The sequence below is a fragment of the Oryzias melastigma genome, linkage group LG23, assembly GCF_002922805.2.
Source record: "Oryzias melastigma strain HK-1 linkage group LG23, ASM292280v2, whole genome shotgun sequence".
NCBI classification, from domain to species: Eukaryota; Metazoa; Chordata; class Actinopteri; order Beloniformes; family Adrianichthyidae; genus Oryzias; species Oryzias melastigma.
This window is the reverse complement of record NC_050534.1, coordinates 1,599,904-1,623,281: the sequence shown is the minus strand read 5'-3', so window position 1 is coordinate 1,623,281 and position 23,378 is coordinate 1,599,904. Positions and strand designations below refer to the sequence as shown.

Sequence of the window (23,378 nt, the reverse complement as noted above, 5' to 3'; positions counted from 1 at the left end):
CATTGGTCGCTCAGTCCATTATTTTTACAGTCTATGTTCAGAGCACACACACCCCCCCCCCCGCACACACACATTGCGCTCTGCCCAATCCCATTCTGTCCGTGGGCGCGCGCAACGCGTATTTGACCATTCAGGTACGGCTTGAAGAGAAATAAAGAGAGATGACGACAGAAAGATAAAATAATCAATCATTAATAATAATGATAATAATAATGAAAGAAATAAAGGAGCCACCACGAAAATTTGCAGGGTTAGGGACCGGGGACTTCTGGAGATCCATACCCATCCAAATCACTTCTGATCATCCTTTGTAAACATTTATTAAATAACTTTGGAGTATTGCTTAACATAAAGAGTTTTATTTTTTAATTCAGAACAATAGACTGTGTACTTTTCATGAGGACTGTCAGTCTGTCTCTCTGCGCCTTTAAACATAAAATAGTTTACATTTTTGGGGATTGTTTGGAGTCAATTCTTCATAAATGGAGGACATCAGAGATGATTCACGTCATCAAGCTTCTCCTGAACCTTAGATCCCATTGCAGGCGTCTGAACTGACAGTGATCCAAAGGGGTTTTTTTGTTCCTTAATCTTCTGTTTCTTTTTGAAGAAACTCTGCAGAGGAAAAGAAGCTCTTTTTAAAGATCCAGTAAATACTGTATAGCCTATTGCTGTATTTTGATTTTTGGAGCCATGTAATTTTTTTTACATTTATTTAATTAAAAGTAAAGTTAACGACTTTAGATCCTAATTTTTGAGTTTTTTAAACATTAAATGACTTGAACAAAAACTTCAAAGACATTTGTCACATAGCATGCCACAAAGCTGCAGACTATTGTGACATGTTCTGTGTGTTTAGTGTAATTTTCTCTGTCCTGTTTTGTGCTGTCTTCCGTGGCTCCTCCTTACTGCTCTACCCACTTCCTGTGCTTCCTGCTGGAGGAGTTCACAGGTGCTTCTCATCAGTACATTTAGTTGTTTGCCTATTTAAGTTCCTTTGGTTTCTCTCTCTGTGTTGGAGCGTTTTGTGAATTTCTTAGGTTTTCTTTGTCATGTTTTCTGTAGTTTTTCTTTACCGGCTTCCCCATTCAACTATGGTGATTTATCTGTTAAGAAAAAAAGAACATTAAATGAATCTGATTCATCCTCCTGTGTCCAAGCCTGCTCTGCATTTGGGTTCATGAACTCTAGCCGTAACATATTGTCTTTTTTTGGTGAATTAATAAAATCAAAACGTGTGTGGGCATGCACTTGAACTTCTTATTATCCAACAAAACTTTGTGTCATAAAACACAGAAATCAAAGTTAGCAGCTTCAGTTTGTAATCAGTAAAATTTAAATAAATCATTCTAGAGACCCACTATGATAAAAATTGTGGGGTTTTTTGGTGTTTCTAACATGTCTTTAAGGCATTTCTCTGATAATGGAGGGAACATATAAAGTCCTTTAAGTTTAAAATTACATTTCTGAGTATTTTTTTATTCAAGTTGTTAAATAAAAACACATCCTCTTGCAGAAAAATAGATCTATGAACATCTTTGTTTTCCTCGTCTGAGCTGGAATCTGGATATAACTGTACAGCTGTATAGAAACGATATTACTCACTATTTTTATTGCAACGGTAGTGTTAGGTTGAGGTTGTGAGGGGCTGTAAACTAGTGTGAGAGAATGTAAACAGAGTTCTCAGCAACAGGGAAGGGAAGGGTGGTGGGGTTGCTTCATGCTAACGGTACCACCAACAACTCAGAGATGAACTTCTAATGAACTCCTGCCGCTCTGCAGAAACAATGTCGTAGACAATGATACAAGTTTCTGGATTTTGGTTAAAACATCATAATTAAAAGACCTCTGGGAAGAAAATAGATCAAGAGATCTGAGTGGGTCTGTAAATGCAAGAACACATAAAATGGAGGGATTGGTGAATGAAAGCTTTAGACTAAAAACAAAAATATATACATAAACAGAATGTCTAAGTGGAATCTTGATGGTGGGCTGCAGCAGTAACTGTCTTTACATCGACCCATTGCAGTTTCTCCGTTGAGGTTCAGGAGAAGTGGAGGTTTTAAAGCTGGTCTCTTTGACCACAGACTCCCTGCGGAGTGTAGGTTCAGAGCTGAAGGCACAGACGTGGTTACTATGGGATGTTTCTTTGTCTCCTCTTAAGGTTTTCCTGAGAAACTCAAAGAAATGGTACAAAGTTGAGTCCTCTTTCTGAAAGATCAGCGTTGGCTCCACCTTCTGCTTCAGGCCTCCTGAAATATTGGGCAGAAACCAAACAGGGTCATCCAAGGTCCCCAGCCAGATAGAGGGGGGGGTTCAGTTTACCTGTCAAGAGGCTGACGATGGTCCCCACAGCCAGAGCTGTGAGCGCTCCAATAATGTTGTAGTAAAGGTAGGATGGGGAGAGCCACGCCACAGCCTCAGGATCCCTGCAGTTTACAGAGAGACACTGTTTTCTGTCATCCGCCCCGGAAGATGAAAAAGTTCACACAGGAAGCGGCAGCACAGGGTTTCTTTGTTGGTTTTATCTCCATAGCAACCATTTTAATTTTTGGTCGCCTGGAGATGACAAACAGGTCTAAGTCATTTTTAGAAGAATCAGCAAAAGTAAACTAATGGGTTTCCATGGCAACTAAGGGTTTTGGTTGACCAGGTCCACGTGCCTAATATAGTCATATCGTGTTATACCATTTAGTTCATAAATTCAATTTCACAATATTCCATAAAAAATGGGAGCAACAGCAAAAACACTTTTACGAGATGGCCGTGCTAACACTGTTCAAAATGATGCTCGAGGAGTTAGTTGGCCCCACACCTAAACCCTAAGGAGGAGTTTACATTTCTAGTCGCTATTAAAGGAGACTTTTTTTCATTTTTTTTGAAAATTCAAAAGTCCTGTCCCTCCCTGGTACAAAGGTCAGTGAGTCTTCAGTTGTGGTTATGCACTTAACCTGGTGGTGTGTTTGTGTGAAGTTTTATGAAGACAAAATGTCTAACAAAAATGTTTTTTCCCCACATTGAAGTGAAAAACAGTGAAAAATCACAACATTTTACTGTTTGACACAAAATGGCCACCAAGCTGTGTCCTGTGGCCATCCCATAATAACTTGGGAACTACCTTTGTATGTTTTGTTTTTTTTAGTCAGTTTTGACATTTTTGTAAATGATCTTGGCCCCGTTCATCTTGGTTTGAAGGTTTTGTTGTTCTGTGATGTCATCATATTTTGTGATGTCAAAAATAAATTTTCATCAGGTATTAGGTGGTCCAAATCTTTACGAGCTTTTGTGTGATGGGAGTTCAACTTTTGCTGAAGGGCGCAGAAAGAACGAAAACAATCTTTTCCTCGCCGTCCAGGACGTCTGCAGGTCAGAATTGTGTAATTTATGTCCTTTATTGTGTAACTATTCAAAGTGTTGTAACCCCAATAGCTATCAAATAGTGTGTAACTTTGTCCAACAGTTTGTCCGCAGGCTCACATGTCCTCACTGCTCTGCTCGGCTGTTGTGAACACCAAACTTGTTGCTTGTGGCAGTGCGGTTGTGGTCCAGTTGAGTTGTGGAGTTGTGGTGAAGTTGCAGCCTGCTGTGCTCAGCGGCAGAGGTCGAGTCATCTCAGGGGGCGACGGTGAAATCACTTCCCCAAGACTCACACAGAGGGCTGCAATTAACCCTGAGATGAGGCCGGACAGTCCTCCCTGTGATGAACACACAAACATGCATGAGAAATGCCTGAACAGCTCCATTTATTATCCTTTCATTTTAGCTTTTCATTTTTTCTGTTTCAAAGTTACTGATTTTTTGTCTTTTAATTCTAATATGTTTGTATTTTTTTTCCAGTGTAAGGATTTTCATTTAATTCCAGTTTGACTCTAAAAATGGAAGGAAAGGAAACGTTAGCTTCAGAGAGCAACCTTCGCCAGAAAACACTTCACAGATCATCTCTGACGTCACCCTCTGTATTCTGCAAGAACTGAAGGGAATTCATCATGAAAGAGTCACATTTCAACCTTTGATAGGTTCCCACTGTCAGTCAAAAAATACCTGAGACCTAAAAAGAAAATCAATCTTTTTTCGGGTGAAAGTTGGAGCGTTTATGTGGGAATCAGTGGAGAACTGCTTTCCTCTGAGCACTGACACATCGAGAAGGTTCTGGTTTAAATGTAAGAACTTTTCCCTGAGGAGCAAACTTTCAATTCATTGATTTCCTTCATGAAGTCATCACAGTCACACCAGCAGCTTATTTTCTGTTCACTAAACAAAACCAGACATACAGACTTTTTCCAATCAAATCAAATCAAACTTTATATATAAAGCACCTTTTGTATATTTTCATAACACAAAGTGCTTTTATAGAATAAAATACCTTTTAAAGTTAAAAACAGAGACCTTCACATAGAAAGGATACAAACAGACACAATGCCTTTATACAATGAACCGAATCAAAAAGTATAACAAGATACCTGCTGAGACACATCAATAAACTGGTCATTTGATTTTATCCTTAGCATAAAATAGACGATAAAAAAGTCATGTTGTTTTTTTTGGACAGACAAACGTATGTCCCTTTCTTCAGTTCAGACAGTTTGTGAACAGCTTAAAAACTGCATTTAGTAACAGATTTGCAGTCGACATCTTTGTTAACCCCAAGCCAAACACTGAGCATGCATCTCCTCGTCTCATAGCCAAAGCTAATGCTAGCGTTAGATTACCTACATAATCAATCAAGCACCATTCACAAAAGTACTTATAGTCTTTGTCTAGCTTTAACCAGGTTGTCAGAGAGAAATAATCCACGACTCGTTTAATATCATCCAGAGGAATTTGGGAAAGCATCTCAGCTGCTGCATTCGGCAGGCAGAGCTGCTGACGTTTGTACTCTGATTTGTGAACGATCTAAGAGGACGAAATGAATACAACCAGTTTGGACATCTATAAAATTAATATTGTACAAATTTCAGTGGCAATTGGTAAGGTTACCTTTTATTATTAATGTAAAATTGGAGAGACTATGTTTCTCGGCTGGCCTGGGAACGTCTGGGGGTCCCCCAGAGGAGCTGGAGGAAGTGGCCGGGGAGAGGGAAGTCTGGGCATCTTTGCTTAGACTGCTGCCCCCACGACCCGGTCCCGGATGAAGCGGAGGAAGATGGATGGATGGATGGAAATTTGCTTTAAACAGCATTGCCAATATAAACAATGTGAGCTGGAAGCGACTCCGCACTTTCTGGAGATGTGTAACGTCACATGAAAAAGCGTTTATACCATCCATGATATTCAGCATATTGGTATTAAAGCTATTAACAAGTTCATCGACTGAATCCCCTGAGAGGGGAGGAGTTACAGAGGAAATCTGGTTGAACATGAGAAGAAGTTGAACTCCTGACTTGTTCAAACAGAATCAGCATTCAGGGAGCTCACAGTTCTTATCAATCCAGTGAAGTCTTGCTCACCCAGAAGTCATTTGACCCTTTGTGTAGTACGATGTTTTGTACTGTTGGATACAGTTTTCAGTATTCTCTCCTGCATGTCACTGACCATACCATTGGGAAAACATAGAACTTTAGTGTTCCTGCTGCAGAACCACTGAACATCTCTTACAGTGGAATCACCCACAATCAGAGTCTCAGGTCGAGCCTTCAGCTTTCTTTCTGGCCGTTTACCTTCTAATGGGTCACAGGTCCTCTTCGTCCTGCTTTCCAGTGGATGGTCGTTGGACAATCCGGGGTCATCAGACCAAGATGGTTCCAGGGAGGATTATCTCTCGATGGTTTATTATTGTGCACAGATGTTTTTTTCTCTGTTGTATCTGTGCCTTTTAGCTGCGTGTTAGCTTTCTCTTCTCTGCTGAGATGAGGTAGTGGCAAAGTTGTGCTGTTTCCATAGAGTCCATTTACCTCCACGTTCACTTCTATGTGGCGAACCTTAGTTTCCAGCGCTGTGATCTTCTCCAGAAGGTCTTGGTAATCCTTTGTGGAAAGGGAAGGCATCTTGCTGCTAGTTAGCCTTGTGTTAGCTGCTGCTCCGTATATCAGGCTTCAGCTGCGTGAAGGCTACGCATAAGCTTAAATGGTGGCGCACATAGTTGCAGCAGCCTGGTGTTGGAATGGTCGGTGCTATTTTTGGATGTTTTTCATGTATGTTTTCTGCACATTCGGTCGGTCTGATCACACCTACAGCCGACACGAGCTCCTTAAAATCAGATTACACTACGATGGACGTGTAACAGGCGAGTTTATCCGGTTGCATAAGATCCCGTGGGAGAAAGCTAGGAGCCCCAGCCCTTTGTGGTTTCCTATCCCATCAAGGGGGGTGCGAAGGCGGCGCAGGAGGAGGGCGCACTAACTAGGCTACAGAGGCAGCCACTAAAACCACCGCTCCCCAGCTTTTTTCCTCTCGAATGCTAGATCCCTCCTAAACAAGATGGATGAACTGACGCTGCAAAGCGTGACAAACAGCAGCATCAAGGATGTTTGTGTCCTGCTCATCACGGAGACCTGGCTGCAACACTCTGTTCCGGATTTGGCTATCGAGCTAGCCGGCTACACAGCGCAGCGCCGAGACCGAACAGCTGATTCTGGCAAGAGCAGGGGAGGCGGGGTCTGTGTATACGTCAACAACAGCTGGTGTACCAACACAGTGACAATAGACAGTCAATGTTCATCGGACATTGAATATCTGACTGTTAAATCCAGGCCCTTCTACCTCCCGTGAGCGCTTACTGCAGTCATGCTCACAGCGGTGTACATCCCACCTGATGCTAATGCTAACTCGGCCATCGAAATTCTTTATGCTAGCATTAGCAACCAGCAGAGCAAATATCCCGACGCTGTGCAGATCATTGCTGGGGATTTTAACCATGCAGACTTGAAGACATCACTGCCTAAATTCCACCAGCATGTTAAGTGCGCCACAAGAGGAAACAACCCCCTGGACAAAGTCTATTCCAACGTCAAGATGAGCTACAGGGCCAGACCTCAACCTCACCTGGGCCATTCTGACCATCTGTCCTTGCTGTTAATTCCTGCATACGTCCCACTCGGGAAAACTGCTCCCACCATCACAAAGACTGTTTCCACTTGGACAGATGATGCCTCCCAGCGGCTGCAGGACTGCTTTGAGCGGACAGATTGGGAGGTGTTTGAACATCAGGACCTTGAGCTGTTCACTGACAGCGTGCTGTGCTACATTAAGAACTGCATAGACACAGTCACGGTGGACAAACCCATCCGGGTCTACCCAAACCAGAAGCCCTGGATGACTCGGGAGGTCAAACAGCTTCTGAGGAGGAGAAACACCGCCTACAAGTCCGGTAATAAAGACCTCTACAGCACAGCCCGTACCAACCTGAAGAGAGGCATCAGAGAGGCCAAAGCGGACCACAGGAGGAAGATTGAACACCACCTGGACAGTAATGACAGTCACCAGGTGTGGCAGGGAGTCCAACACCTCACCAACCACAGGACCAACCTCGGAGCTGCTGAAGGTGACATCACACTGGCAGAGGACTTAAACATCTTCTTTGCATGCTTTGATGTCCCAACACCACAGGAACCTCAGCTTCACCCATCAGCCCACAACAGCACAGTCCTGGTCCTGAAAGAACATGAGGTGAGACGTACCCTCCGTGCAGTCAACCCAAGGAAGGCTGCCGGTCCTGATGGTGTCCCGGGACGAGTGCTGAGAGATTGTGCAGACCAGCTGACTGCAGTCTTCACAAAGATCTTCAACCAATCCCTGGCACAGTCAACAGTCCCAGTCTGCCTGAAGTCCTCCAGCATCATTCCTCTGCCCAAGAAGCCTCACATCTCCAGCTTCAATGACTACAGACCAGTGGCTCTCACTCCAACAGCCATGAAGTGTTTTGAAAAACTGGTCCGTAACCACATCACTGCTGTTCTCCCACCAGGACTTGACCCCCACCAGTTTGCATACAGGGAGAACCGATCCACAGAGGATGCCATAGAAACGGCCCTGTATGCTGCTCTTTCCCATCTAGAGCAGCGGGGGAGCTACGTGAGGATGTTCTTTGTGGATTACAGCTCAGCCTTTAACACCATCCTCCCCCACAAGCTGGTGGCCAAGCTGGAGGACCTGGGACTGCCCAGCTCAACCTGCCTGTGGATCAGCAGCTTCCCCTCCAGTCGCAGACAGAGAGTCAGAGTGGGACATTGTACATCCTCGGCACTCAGCCTCAGTACCGGCTCCCCCCAGGATTGTGTACTGAGTCCTCTCCTCTACTCCCTGTACACGTACGACTGCACACCTGCCCACCACAGCAACACCATCGTAAAGTTTGCTGACGACACTACAGTGGTGGGACTCATCTCTGACGGGGACGAATCAGCCTACAGAGATGAAGTGGAGCGGCTGTCTACATGGTGTTCATCCAACAACCTCCTCCTCAACATAACAAAGACCAAAGAACTGATAATTGACTTCCAGAAGAAGACGGACATTCTGCCACTATTCATCCATGGGGACTGCGTGGAGAGGGTGACAGACTTCCGCTTCCTGGGAGTTCACATTGAGGAGAGCTTAACCTGGAGTTTAAACACCACCGAGCTGCTGAAAAAGGCCCAGCAGAGACTGTATTTCCTGAGGTTACTCAGGAAAAACAACATCAACCAAAGTCTGCTGGTGACCTTCTACCGTGCCACTGTGGAAAGTGCATTAACTTACTGCATATGCACTTGGTTCAGCAGCTGTACAGTGGCACAGAGGAAAGCTCTCCAGCGGGTCATCAACACAGCTCAAAAGATTGTTGGCTGCCCCCTCCCCACCCTGGAAAGCCTCCACAGCTCCCGCTGCCTCAACAGAGCACAGATGATCATCTGAGACACATCACACCCCGGACACTCTCTGTTTGATCTGTTGCCTTCAGGCAAACGCTACAGGTCCAGCAGAGTGAGGACAAAAAGACTCCAGAACAGTTTCTACCCCACTGCAATAAACCTGGTAAATGTGGCGAGGAAGCATTAAACCCGTGGCTCTTCCTGTAAACTGGGACAAAGTGGATGTTTTTCTCATATTTATTATTTTAATTATTATTTTTGCTCTGGTTTTAACAAATACCTACTGAGTATCCTGTTTCTTTTTTTAAATTATTTAATTTATTTTTTTAATTGTGTAAATGTCCAGGTTTTACTTACCAGCACTTTCTTTATTTATTATTTATTACTTTAATATTAAGTTTTTACCATGGGTTGATTTGAAGCATGAACGTTGCACTGACCAGGAGACACTTTTTAATTTCACTGTACCTGAGACAATGAAAAATAAAGGTATCTATCTATCTAAATCTGTTAAGTCACTCGATCAAATGATCAAAATCCATCCACTACTGTCTTTCAGCAGCAGCTCTGACAGCTAAACTGAAACTCCAAAGCTAGCAAAGTTAACAAAAGACAAATGTATTTATAAATTTACTTTTGGTAGAAAAGATGACACAGAAGAAGAGCCTTCAGCCATAAAATAAATCTGAATTTAACAGACAAAAACCAGGGGTCTTTACTCCGAACATGGATTTATTGTGACAGTTATTCCCGCAGACCATAATAATAAAGCTGAATATTCAATAACCAACTGTCTAATGTTGCTAAGTTCCTGCTAATAAAGTTGTTCAAACAGTGGATTTATGTTTATAATTCTCAAAAGATAACACTGTTAGGGATTTTTTAAAATATATCCATCACACCTCAAAAGTCAGATGAGGCTGAAGTTGGTGTATTTTTTAACTCAGAAAATCTAGATCACATTTAAAAGTTTCCTACAGGACATCCAGAGAGCAAATACAGTGTAACACCGGGGTCACATTGGGCGCGAAAGCGCCGCGAAGCGGCGCGGAACGGAGTGCGCTTCCATTCGGCGCCCATGTTAACCTATGGCGTTGGTCACACCAGGAGCGGAGCGACGCGGAGGGTCCGCGCGGTGCAGCGCAACGTTTCGGCGTCTGGCCTATTTTTTACGCGAGCCGCGAGCGCTCCGCGTCAATACTGGCAGGAAGTTGTATCAAAATACATGAGAAAATCTGGTTTATTTTCAAAATAGAACCAATTTTTCACAATAAAACGCCGCGATTGACAAATGTGATCATGTTTTTGTGTCTAAACAGACTGTAGAGATGAAAATATGCATACAATCAAAACACACGCGTGCGCGAGAGCCCCCACCACGGACACCACAGATCTCCGGAGCGGGTGTGCTGGGCTGCAGGGTTCTGGGAGGAAAAAAAGTAGGGCAGACGGGCCCCCCAATGCAGTGGGGGCACACTGGAGCGGGGCACGGGACTGTGTTTGAACGAGAGAGAGGCAGAGGAGCGGTTCTTCTTGGAAGAAACATCAGGTAATATTTTTACTTTATTAATTTACCGACGGAAACACGTGGGAGCGCGTGCGTTCACACAGACACACAACAAAACAGACAGACACGCAACAAAACAGACAGACACGCAACAAAACAGACAGACACGCACAAGCGCGTACGAACAGATCAATGAAGTGGGCCGACTGCGGAGTGATGGCAAAAAAGCAATAGCTCTAGTAGAAGCGCCCGTCGACCGTCGCGGAAAAAATTCGCGTCTGGTGTGACCTAGAGAGCGCCGCGCCACGCACTCCGCTCCGCGCCGCTTTGCGGCGCTCTTCCGTCTGGTGTGACCCCCACGAAAAACAGCTGTAGAACAATCAACAGTTAGGTGATTTTCTTGAGGATTTCCTTACTTTAGAGTTGGCGAATGGACAAAGCATTCCCAAGGAGAACAGGCCAAGCAGAGGACCCCCAGTGACCGAGCCGATGACGACGTACGCCTGTGTACGAATGTTCACACCACCTCAGAGAGCTTTCACAGATGTGAAGACCTCAGTAACTGGAAGGCTTGCTTTACCTGCAGCATCCCTCCCAAAACTGACGCCAGTCCCGCCATGGCGATGAAGACAACGCCATAAAAGAAACCTGTACCGGCACATGGTGGGACACAGACTCCATCCTGTGTCCTTCAGTTTTGCAGCATTTGTCAGACAAACACTCACTTAAGGCTTTGGAGATGACGAGCAGGTGTCTCTCTGATCTCCTGATGTACGGTTTGATCAGGTCCTCCAGCGTCACCGCAGCCAGTACATTGATGAGAGAAGAAACGGTGCTAAAAACACAACAGTCGGTGGGTCTTTTAATGCTCGGTTGTAGTAACTTCATGGAGGGAGCTCCAGTTACTGTGGGATTCAAACCTCAGAGAACCGCTGTACACAGCCGCCAGGAAAAGCCCGGGAAGACCAGGGTTGACTGTTAGGATGTCCATTACCAGGTTCGGCATCAGCTGTCAAAAGGTAGCATTTTCTAATGTCAACAAAAGCAAAAATAGGAACACAGATGATTGTGTTTTTGCTTGAAACCTGATCAGGAGAAGAAATCAGTCCTGCTGTCCACGGGTCACAGTCCTTATAGACTGAGTAGAGGCACAGCCCACTAAACACAATGCACACGAAGCAGGACCAAATCCCCACCAGGTTGATGTACACAGCTCTGTAAAGGAAAATACAAACAATGGGGAAAAGATAGATGAGTGTGAGGTTGCTGAAATGCTGGGTGAGTCCGATTCAACTGATTGGATTTCTGATCTCATTTTGGTCGAGTTTGCTCTCTGGTACTTCACTGGAAAGAGGAACATTCAAAACATTTCAAGCACTTCACACCAAGACTGTTAGGAGTTAATGTTGACTGGAGCAGTCATTGGAGAGGAACAGAGAAGACAGACTGTTGTTCATTGGTGAGTATCTTCTTTTCTTTACACCATATTGACAGGCTATCCTTCCATCCATCATCCATCCATCCACCCATTCAACCATCCATCCACAAACCATCCATCCATCTACCCATCCATCAATCATCCATCCATTCATATATCCATCCATCCATGCATCTATCCACCCACCATCCATCCACCATCCATCCATCCATCCATCCACCCACCCATCATCTATCCATATCCATCATCCATCCATCCATCCATCAATCATCCACCCATCCATCCATCCATCCATCCATCATCTCTGCCTGCAGCAGATTGAAAAGACACATGACTTGCATGACTCTTAAAGTCCCTCTTCAATGAAAATCATGTTTTATGAGCTTTTAACATGTATGTGTGGCATTTTTCTTCTAAAAGAGAAAAAATATATAATAAGAAATCATTTCGTGTTTGCATTTCTGGGTATTTCTCCCTTTAAATTGCTGTCAAAGTTTCAGAGAGAAACTCTTTGAATTCCTGAGACTTGCTTACGTCATGATAGCTGGCACAGATGCAGCTGTGGGGGCAGGAAAAGATAACGACCCACTTCTGTGCTGTAAAGGATTGTAATTCAGTGAGAGGCCATATTGATGTTAGCTTTCATTATTTTCCAAAGGAATCTGAGGAAAACATGGATTGGTCACAGCAATGTCAATAATTATTCAATTATTTGCAGAAAAAGAGACATTTTTCAACTGGACGGAGATGCGGGTGATTGTATTATCTGCTCGTATTTAACTGCGTCCAAGACAGGATTTTTTTAAGTTGGCCTCACGTATTTCAAATGAAACTGAAAGTAAAATCCCATTAGCTGTCACAAATATGCTGTCAGCATTTGATCCAACCTGCAGAGGAGCAGCGAGCTGCAGCAGCAGCAGCACTCAGGATCCACCGGGTGGTTTAACCGGACACCGGAACATTTCTCCTGAACGTAACCCTTCGTCTGCAGCTAAAAACGTAACTACTGGCTGCACGCATTTAGAAATTGACGTGCGATTAGACCCTTTCTGTATTCTGGCATTTGATTAGATTTCTTGTTCAAGTGAATTAAACAATCAGCATGTGCTAGCATGAAATCAGTTCTGAGCTCCAGCTAGTGCTGCTGCTGCACTGCAGCCTAAATGATCATGTTTTATTTTATTTTTATTTTCTCATAGGCTTATCAAAGTCTGTGTCTCGCTAGCATGTCTGGGGGGGAAATGGGCGGGGTTACACTGCTCAGCACCATAAGCCACACCCACACAAAGGAATAGAAACGAAGGCTTTAGAGCAGGAGTCTCAAACTCAATTCAGCCGGGGGCCGCTGGAGGCAGAGTCTGGGTGAGGCTGGGCCGCATCAGGATTTCCACAAGAAAAGCGATGATAAAACATTCCAGTGTTCTCAAATATCTTTGTTTTTAACACAAAATAATGAATAACATAAATAAATATATTAAAAAATGAATTAAAAAAGCCCAAATAGATCAGTAATAAATAAATAAAATAATAATAATGACCATACAGCAGATACAGACAACTGAAGAAACAACATATTGACTGACTGACTAAAGAAAACTAGTTATTTTTATTCAGTTTTAAATGTCTGTATTAAAAGCGCCTCCTTCAGAGTGAGAGAGAAACCCCGGTACCAAGAAAAAAGAATTTCATTTTTTTGTAAACTTTTGTAGAACTCCTTACAGTAACTAAATTTGAACTATATGTCTTCCATTTATTGGAAGTGTGGGGTGCTTGCGCGCGCGCCGGCTGCATCAGCACGCATTCGGGGGGTTGCTTTCCATCGGGGTTCTATGCAAACTCGTGTATCAGAACTTTGGACTTCTACTCGCGTTCACATGAACTGGAATGTGTGCCGACAGCCGGTGTGTGAACCTTAAAATTCAAAGACACGCGTGCGCAGGTGCAGCCTCAAGCTCAGGATCACGTTTGTAAGGCTGGAGCACATTGAAAAGAGGGCGGGGTACAGGTTTGCGGCTCGGAGCTTGGGGAGCTCTGATTCAATAAGAACAGTCAGCACGTCAAAAAACATATTCCTCGACGTCATATCTCTCACCCATTCATTCTAAGTGAGACATCCACAGACAGAGCTGGAAACTCCTCCATGCAGCGCAGCGACAGAAACACATTTTTTTGACAAGCCGTGAGCAGCAAATTCGCCTCACAAGGCACACGAATTTGTCACACGTATTGCGTTCGGTGCTTTATGGCTCCCCCCCCCCCAGCTGACTGGAGGAATGAATGAGTGAGTGAGGAGGTACTGGACAGCCCGCCGATGTCCCGCCCTCCAGAGCCATATACCTCTCTGTGATTGGTTCATTTATAAATGAGCTATAGCTCTGCACACAACAAGTGTCATGCACATCAATCTTGCAGGCCGCACTAACATTAATCTTTCACATTAAGACGCGGGCTGCAAATTTTCATCCCGGGGGCCGCAGATGGCCCGCGGGCCGTGAGTTTGAGATCCCTGCTTTAGAGCAACAGGAAAAAAATGGCTTTTTAAGACATTTAGGATGTGGAATTTCACAGTCCTAATCAAAACCCCACTGGGAACGTTGAAAGAAAATGAAAAAAAATTGTTGTAGGGCGACTTTAAAAAGGTTAGTTTTGAAGGTGTTGTGGGAGTGGTCTAGGGATTAGGTCTGGCGCAGATAAAGTGGAGAAAGACCAAACAGAGTTTTGTAGATTGAGTAGCCAATGACATTTTTGACAAATGAATAGTGAAGTCCAGTTCACAGATGAGTACAGAGTACAGTGGTGAGTTTTAAATGGATCATTTGTTATGAATCGTATAGCAGAGTAATAAAGGAGGTCCAGCAGCATTTGCTGCAAAAGTTGGACCTCCTAGCAGATCTACTAGCAGATCTGTAAATAACGTCACTATAATCAAGAATGGGAAGGATGGTTGTTTGAACCAATGTTTGTGTTGCAGAGAAGGTGAGGGAGGAGCGCATTCTGTGGAGATTGTCTATTTCTGATTTAACGTTCGACTGCAAATGGTGCATGTGGGTTGAGAAGGACAAAGTATCTTCTAGCCAGATACCAAGATATACTCTGTAACCAGTTCTAGGGGTGTCTAACTGAGCGTGGTGATACTGGGGGATTTGATAGTAGATGGCCCTTCTTGCTAAACCACATGATTTTTTGTCATGGTCACATTTAACTCTAGGTGCAGGCTGGAGAAGGAAAGTTGTATTTCATGAAAGTGTGTTGAAGCTGTTTTCTCACAACGTCCAGAGAGGGGCTAATAGAGTAAAGAACTGTTTCATCATAGAGATGAATGAGAGAATCTCTTGCAGAGTCACCTATGTTATTGACATCTATTGATAAAAGAGTGGGTCCAATGATAGAACCCTGTGGTACACCATTGGTGACACGAAGGTGGTAAGAAAGAAATTGTTGTGATTTAAGACTCTGCTTTCTTTCACTGAGATAGTTTGAGAACCACAACAGAGAGTTTTCAGAGACACCAACATCCCCTAGCCTCCCAATAAGACAGGAATAATTTGCAGAGTCAAATACTTTAGCTAAATCAATAAACATTGCTGAGCACTGCAATTTTGAATCTAAAGAAGAGGTAATATCTGGAGTTAAACGGCAAACAGGTAGAGAGGGTGGAGTCTTTCAAATTTCTTAGTGTCCACATTTCAGCAGATCTCTCCTGGAAAACCAACACCTACGCCCTCAGCAGCAGCCACACTTCCTGAGGGTGCTCAGGAAGCAGCAAATCCACCGAAAGCTGCTGGTGATCTTCTATCGCTCCACCATTGAGAGCCTAAATAATTATCATTATTTAAATCGTATATTCATAAATTTGAATTACAAACATATTTTTGCGCACAAATTCAGATAATCCTATGGTTTTTAGACTGAATTTTTGTGGGCAGTGAAGGGACTTACAGCCTGGCCTGAGTGACGCTCTTGCAGGAAATGTATCTCTGAACTGCAGCGGGGGTCACCCCATAGACAGTGGTGCAGATACTCGTCCCTCCAATGACAAAAGTCCAAAAAGTATGTCTCCTCAAGGGGTTCATATCGAAGCTGCGGAACCACAAGTTGGGATGAAAAATGTAGCATTTTAAATGCTAAGATGCACAAATTCACACATTTAAATCTGCAGAAACAAGTGTTTTTGAAAGTTACTCCCAAAAGTTGAGCCTTCCTCCCTGCTGTGCATCTGAAAAGATAACGGAGACTCCTCCTTGGATGATCACAGCTTTGATTATAACAGCCAGAAAACCCGAGAGCATAATTCCCAACTAAAACATTAGGAAAAGAAAGGGTTTAGTTTCTCTGTAATTTTCAATGAAGATTTTTGAAAATTAGCATTTCATTCACATAAGAGATCATAGTAATTAATAAAGTTTGATTGTGTTGAAATGAAAAGAAGAAGAGTTGTTTTTATACTCCACATCATCCTACCTGGAACACATCAGTCCACACCACGGCTTTAATCCCTCCCTGTAAAAGCACAGACCAACACAATGATCAACTTTAAGAAATCAAAGAAAAAGGTCAAATTTAATATAAAAAAGACAAGTATTTATGTTCCACACATAAGCATAAGTTCTGAACAAAACAATCAAATATCAAATGGATCAGCAATGGCAAACAGAAGCTTTTTTTACATCCATCTGTCGGGGTTGCTGGAGCCTATCCCAACTACTGTTGGGCAAAAGTGGGGTTCATCCTGGACATGGTTACCAGTTTGTCAGAGGACCACGTTCACATTCATATCCATATATAATTATGAGACAAAAATTAACATTTGAAAGATGTTTTTGGACTGTGAGAGGAAACCAGACAAAATCCACTAATGTATGAGGAGAACATGGAAACTAGACACAGGAATAACCCAGCTGGGTTTAAACCAGGAGTAAGGGTAGCCCCTACACCCCTGTACAGCCCATTATCAGAGAAATGCCCCCTTCATAAAAAAATTTAAAAAGACTACAAGAACTGGTCATCACTAGATCTCATCTGAACTGTGAAGCATGGTGGTGTACATATAATGATTAGGGTTTGTTGAGCCTTTTTTTGAGTAGAGAAAAACAGCTGTTAAACTAACAGCCCAAAAAGAAGACTTGAACAGAAGTGAACCATTCTTTTTTATACTACAGACCCAAAATATATCATGACCAGTTTTAATGTTTGGTTTTTGTTCAGATAGACACTCTAAAATACCACCACTGTTGTATCGGAATCTATTAAAGGAGAACGGAAAACCAGCTTTAAGTAAAAACTGAAAAAGTTGTATGGTTAACCCTTCAAGAGGTCAGCTTTCATTTACTCATTTACTAACCAGTGTGCAGTAAAAAGTACAGACAGCAGCTGTTGACGAAATTCCAACCCAGAGATCCATGTTAATGACTGCAAAGAAAAGAAGAGACACAAAACTGATCAAGATTAGGGATTTTTAACTGTTGCAGTGACTGATAAGATAGAGGTACCTTTGTTTAATGCTAAAGCTGGTCCATAAACAGAAATTCCACCAACCAGAACCTGCAGCAATGAAAGGGCTGCAACATAACCAACATAAGACGGCCAGAAAAGAAAAATGTTTCTAAACTCACAGTTTGAAACAAGAAGATTATAGTTCCTAGCAGACGGATGGTTTTATTGAAACGGAGTTCCAAATACTTGAAAAACAAAAGCACAAAAAATAAAAATAAAGTTAGTCCTTTGACACATTTTCATACAATTTCAGCTGTCTCACACTGCTTATCTTTCGATTTATTTTCAAAGTGTTCCCAGTGTTTTTTTGTCATGATTATACCGTTTTAGCTAAAATCTAAAAATCTGTGTAATTTAATAGGGCATCCCCTCCCTGAACTGCCACCGTAATGTACTGGAGGGGTTTAAGGGCTCACGTGATCTCAGAAGCTATGGTGTCTGGGGCATCTGCCTCTGGTAGGGTCTCCCATGGCAGACAAGTCCTGGGTGACGAGCCAGGCAAAGAGCAGTTCAGAACCCCTTTATTAGTAGAAATATCATAGATCCAGATACATTGCCGGGATTGGCGCCACCGTGGCCCCACCGTGGAGCCAGGCCTGGGCTTTGGGCTTGTACGCAAGTGGCTGGTGGCCGGGGCTTCTCCCATGTGCCCTGGTCAGGTCCAGCCCGAAAGAGCAATGTGAGATCACTCTCCAGTGGGCCCACCACCTTCCAGAGAGTTCAAAAGGGGCCGGTGCAATGTGGTTCTCATGGCAGTCAAAGGAGAGCGGCTTGGCGACCCAAACCCTGGTCATGTAATTTTACCTTTGGGACATGGAACGTCATCTCTCTTGCAGGGGAGGAGCCTGGGCTTGTGCGAGAGGTTGAGAGATGCCTACTAGATATAGTTGGGCTCACCTCCACGCACAGCCTGGGCTCTGAAACTCAGTCCCTCGAGAGGGCTTGCACTCTCTTCCATTGTGGAGTTGCCCATGGTGAGAGGCAGCAGGCCAGGGTGGGCTTACTTGTGAACTTCCAGCTCAACTGCCAAGTGTTGAAGTTCACACTGGTGGACGAGAGGATTGTGTCCCTTCAATGAAAGTGGCGCTTTGAGGGAGGTGATTGGTAGGAATGGTTTCTGACCTGAACCTGAGAGGTGTTTTGTTGTTGGACTTATGTGCATGTCATAGTTTGTCCATACCGAATACCATGTTCAAACACAAAGGTGACCATGAAAACAACTGGCATCAGGACACCCTAGGCAGGAGATCGATGATCAATTTTGTAGTCGTTTCAGGCAACCTCCGGCCGTGTGTTTTGGACACATGGCTGGAGCTGTCCACTGATCACTACCTGGTGGCCACTGGACTGGCAGACTCGGTGTTGGTTCCCGGTTTCAAGAGGGGGGGCTGGAGGGTGTGTTCCAACTACCATGGAATCACACTCCTCAGCCTCCCCGGGAAAGTCTATGCCAGGGTACTGGAGAGGAGAGTCCATCTGATAGTTGAACCTCAGATTCAACAGTGCAGTTTCCGTCCTGGTCGTGTGATAGAGTTGTACATACATTTCTCTCATATTTGCTTTGTATGATTTTAACCTCTTTTCTCTTTCTGCTCATTTGAGGTCGTGCTCAGCTGGTATCTGGAAGGTTGCAGTCACCCAGGCTGAAGGCTGTCTGGAGGCTGACATTTTACAGATACTCGAAGATGCTGACGCAGACCTATTGCATTGAACTAAGACATTAATGATAGTAGAACCAGTTTGAGGCTGTTTTTCCTTCCACACCTTGGGAGCAGCAAATGTAAATATAACTAAGACCGCCCCTGAAACGTTATAAATATGGAAACCCTGGACCAAGATCTTCAGAGCGGGTGGAGACTGGTTTGAACATTCTCTGTCTGTTCTCCTTGTGCAAGTAAAATCTGATTTAAGAACTGACCCCTCTCTTGTCTTCCTTTCAGAGAAATGTTTCAGGTTGTTTGAACCTAACATCGTGGAACAGTGGACCAACTATACACCCTCTTCAGGGTGCTGGAGGGTTAGTGGGAGTTTGCTCATCCAGTCCATATGTGTTTTGTGGATTTGAAGAAGGCGTTCGACAGTGTTTCCTTACTAAGGGCTGTTTGGTCTCTGTACGACCGGAGCAGGAGCTTGGTTCACATAGCTGGCAGTAAGTCAGACCTGTTCCCGGTGCATGTTGGACTCCGGCAGGGCTGCCCTTTATCACCGTCATAGACTTTATGGACAGAATTTCTAGATGCAGCCAGAGGCCGGAGGGGATCTGGTTTGAAGATCACAGGATTTCATCTCTGCTTTTTGCAGATGATGTTGTTCTGTTGGCTTCTTTGAACCAGGACCTCCAACATCCGTTTGATCTGGAATGAGGCTCAGCTCTGAGTTGTTAACCGGACTACCCCGTTCTCTGCCCCGTGCTGGAAGCTGGAAGCTGGTACCTTGTCACCTATTTTCTATGTCACAAATACAACTTTTTCAAATGGCATTTTATTGTTTGCTCCTAAGGGCACATCTAAAAACACCAGAAACAGATTTTTCAAAAGAGTGAGTCTTGAAGAGTCACCAAATTTTGGCATAAAACAGCCAAAGAAATATCACAATAAATACGGATAATTACAACCTTTATACGGAAATTACTCACCTCATAAGTGCTGGTAAATCCCAGCCTGTAGAAGACGGGGAGGAAAATCTCAGACGTTATGATTGTTGCCAGAAAATAGGCGAAACAAAACAGTCCAAAAATGGCTCCATAGCGATATACCTACAAATGACATTATCAGTCAGAGATAACAAATAACAACACAGAATTATAAAAAAAAGCTTTATCATTGACTTTATGTAGAGATCTGAACTGAGTGACACCTCCCGCAGACGTATATAGAGAAATAAACAGCTGTTGGTCAGAAAAACCATCCTTGATCTGATACCTTTTTGCTTGATAATCCTTTATTTTCATAATATTATTCTGTAGTCCAAGTTATGTTAGTTATAAACTGACCAATCAGGTTCCTCCATAAAAGTAGGTGGTCTCATGTCGAACAATTTGAAGCGTGTGATTGACAGGTTTTCCAGAACCTGATTCGAGTGGAAGGGGTGTGGTCTTCTAACATCCTTTTGATTAGTGAGAGTGGTTGCCATAGAAACGTTGACTCAGACACACTTGGATCAATCACTCCTTAATGACGATTTGTGGTTCCAACATGACGACGGCTTCATTGCAAAAACATGACGACTGAAATAACTGAATTGAACTAGGAGTAAGTCATTTTCTATGGGTGCTGTAACTGAGGTGACACTTGTCTCTTATGCTGGAAATGAGCTAAATTCACAACCGCAGACAGAGTCAAGTTGAACTTTGCTGATTTCCATATTTCTAGACTACCTTAGCCAGTCTGAGTGAGACCATTTTCTAAGGAAACTTAACGACTAGTTAAATAAAAACTTGTATTGCTTCATTAAAAATCTCTCAACAGCAGTTACTCAGGCTTTGGCAATATGAAAATCAACTTTTTGTATTTAATTGCTTGAGAAAGTCAAATATAACAATCAGTTTGAGTTTTGTAGAATCGGATTTATGAAATGCCATAAAGCACCAGAACACAGCTGAATGGTTGGCCGAATAGAAATCCTAACAAATATTAGATCCTATCCTAGAAGCACCTCCCCTCAAGGGGATACTACCAGATGTCCCCAATGGAAGGGGAGGGCACTAAAGTGAGAGAAAAGGTGCCAGACTTGAGGAAAGCATCAAAGCACATCTATCCATTTTATAAGCCAATTTTTCCTCTTTGGGGGTCATAGGGTTGCAGTTAGATAAGGAGCCTATCTTACTGTTGGGCATAGATGGGGTTACAGTCTGTCACAGGCCCACACAATCACAGGTACACCTATTGATGAGTTAGATGAGTCAATCAACCTACAGACCATGTTTTAGGACCATGGGAGGAAACCCACACATACATGAGGAGAACATGCCAACTCTCCACAGAGGGGATTTGAACCAGGGCCTTCTCTCTGTGAGGCAAGAGTGCTTACCACTACATCACTGTGTAGCCCCAGGGTGGCATGTCCTCAGCTAACATTACCTTTTTTTGTTTGTTTTTTGGACGGCCATGGTGCAGCCGCAGGGCGGTTGACGCCTGATCGAATGATTGCGGGCTTGATTCCTGCCACCTGTCTTAGTGTTGTTGGGAAAAACACTGAACCCCACATTGCCTCTGGTGGAAGGTTGGCGTCAGTATTCGGCAGCAGAGCCACCATCAGCGTGTGAATGTGTTTGTGAAGCGCTTTGGGTGTTCAAGGAAGGTAGAAAAGCGCTATACAAGTATGCGCCATTTACCATTTGTTTTATTTCTTTTTAAAAAAAAATGAAAGTTAAAGCCTTTGTTTGATTTTGATTTTTATGTTTGTTACCCAGACCGTAACCTGTGCTTTGTAAATAAAGATTGATTTCATACAAACAAAGTATTAGAAAATATTACAGTTCCATAAAAAAGAATGAAAGTTAGACTAACAATCAGCACCGGCACAGTTATGTCACATTTAAAATTGTTTCTTGGAACTGTGTAAAACATTGACCATTTATAATCTTTGGATAATGTTTTACTAACATATTAAAGTCAAAATTGTTGCATAGTCACACAGAGAAACACTAGCAGACAGAGACAGTAAACAACTGCTGCTCATCCTTTTACCGGCCAGGATTCGGATGGTAAACGGAATTACGGTACCAATTGAAGAAGTAAAACAATAATTTTACAAAGATTATTTTTAATCCACTGTGTTCTGACTATGAAACTTTAATAATTTATGCCAATATTTTTTTTTTTCCAAATGAAAAATTCTTCAAACAAACTGCAAAGGTTCGAGTCCCATCACCTTACCTCTGCAGGGTTAGACAGCACTGTTATAGCTGACATGGCGCTGGCAGTCAGAGACATGGACACGGGCAAGGCTGTCAGTGTACGACCCGCAGTCAGAAAGTCTCCTGAACTGTTCTTCCTCCTGTCCACCCAGGCAAAGTACACCCCAATGCAGGCAGACACCCCCAACATGAGAGCAAACACCACATAATTTGTTACTCCGAAAGAGTTTGCCCCCACAGCTGACATCCTCAGTCCCAGTTTCTCTGACTCTTCTTCCAGAAAATTCTGTTGAGTTGAAGCTGAGGAGTCCTTGATAGTGGGCCGTCCTCTCCACACTGCAGGAACACTCTGTTCATCTACTGCTTGTCTGGCACCATTCCAGATTGAACATGCATAGGAATCGAAATTCAGTTTACAAACGCTGCTTGGGTGATAATTAACCAGTTGGACACTTTTTATATGTAAAAATGTGTGAAACCATTGAAAAAAAAACAATTTGTTTTGTCAGAATTTGTATTTTATTGTGAACTTTTAGAATGACTCAATGACAACATCCAACTCAAACTAAATATGGGAAAAGAACTCTAGAATTTACATGAATTCATTTGTTTGATATCCAAGCAAAAGATGCATAAAAAGTTATTAAAATAACATTTCTATTAGGTAAAATTAAAACGTAGGGACTTTGTGTTTACTTTAAAACAGTAAAAATATGAAATAAAACACGTTATTTTGTACTCAAAATATGCAATTCATTTAACTCTTCAGTCTGTACATTTTTATCCAGCTTCTTGTAATATTTGAATTTGTCATTAAAACCGTGCAGTTTACATTCAAAAAATATTTAAAAAATTATTAATATGAAGTGTGAATATTTTATTTTTAACCTGAATGTTCTCTCAAATAGATTGTAAGTGTAAAGCTCTTCTGCTGCTTAGAGCACAAAAAGTGCTTTTAAAAAAAAAGAAGTTTAATTTGAAAAGGCACAGCATAATTGGAGAGTAATTAGTCAATTCTAAAATCACATAATTTCATGATATTTTTATTCTTCCAACAACAAATGAATTATGAGTAAAAAACATCTCCTTAGTGAGCAAAGATGCAATGATTCAAGAATACATCTAGAAAAGGTCAACAAAAAACAATCATCTCTTTGTGTCTTTGTATGGAGACTTCAGGAAATACATTTGACAGTGTTTTAAGTGTAGTTACAAAATATTCGATAAAAAATGCTTGAACAATATTGAATATGAATAGACTGTAATTGACAATTTTTCAGGCCATTTTTAATC

At 42.8% G+C, this 23,378-nt stretch overlaps 1 protein-coding gene across 1 annotated transcript; it reads right to left on the bottom strand.

Annotated features, from left to right (window-relative positions):
- Positions 1–835: 835 nt before the first annotated feature.
- slc5a8 (solute carrier family 5 member 8) lies at positions 836–22,549 on the bottom strand. Its single transcript, XM_024294612.2, has 16 exons — positions 22,105–22,549; positions 19,863–19,982; positions 17,347–17,412; positions 17,224–17,275; positions 17,076–17,143; positions 16,196–16,234; positions 15,917–16,032; positions 15,674–15,814; positions 11,382–11,511; positions 11,217–11,305; positions 11,022–11,131; positions 10,877–10,944; positions 10,713–10,799; positions 3,478–3,695; positions 2,326–2,429; positions 836–2,252 (listed from the first exon to the last, which is right to left on the bottom strand). Exons 1-16 carry the CDS (start codon positions 22,330–22,332, stop codon positions 2,011–2,013), a joined length of 1,878 nt encoding a protein of 625 aa, XP_024150380.1. The 5' UTR covers positions 22,333–22,549; the 3' UTR covers positions 836–2,010.
- Positions 22,550–23,378: the final 829 nt, after the last annotated feature.

Bases quoted from the DNA above. Each gene is read 5' to 3' on its own strand.
- slc5a8 (XM_024294612.2), bottom strand. From the start codon at position 22,332: ATGTCAGCTGTGGGGGCAAACTCTTTCGGAGTAACAAATTATGTGGTG. The intron at 17,144-17,223 runs GTACCTCTATCT...TTTTCTTTGCAG, and splicing joins AGCTTTAGCATTAAACAAAG to TCATTAACATGGATCTCTGG. The intron at 16,235-17,075 runs GTTAGTAAATGA...GTGCTTTTACAG, and splicing joins GTACTTTTTACTGCACACTG to GGAGGGATTAAAGCCGTGGT.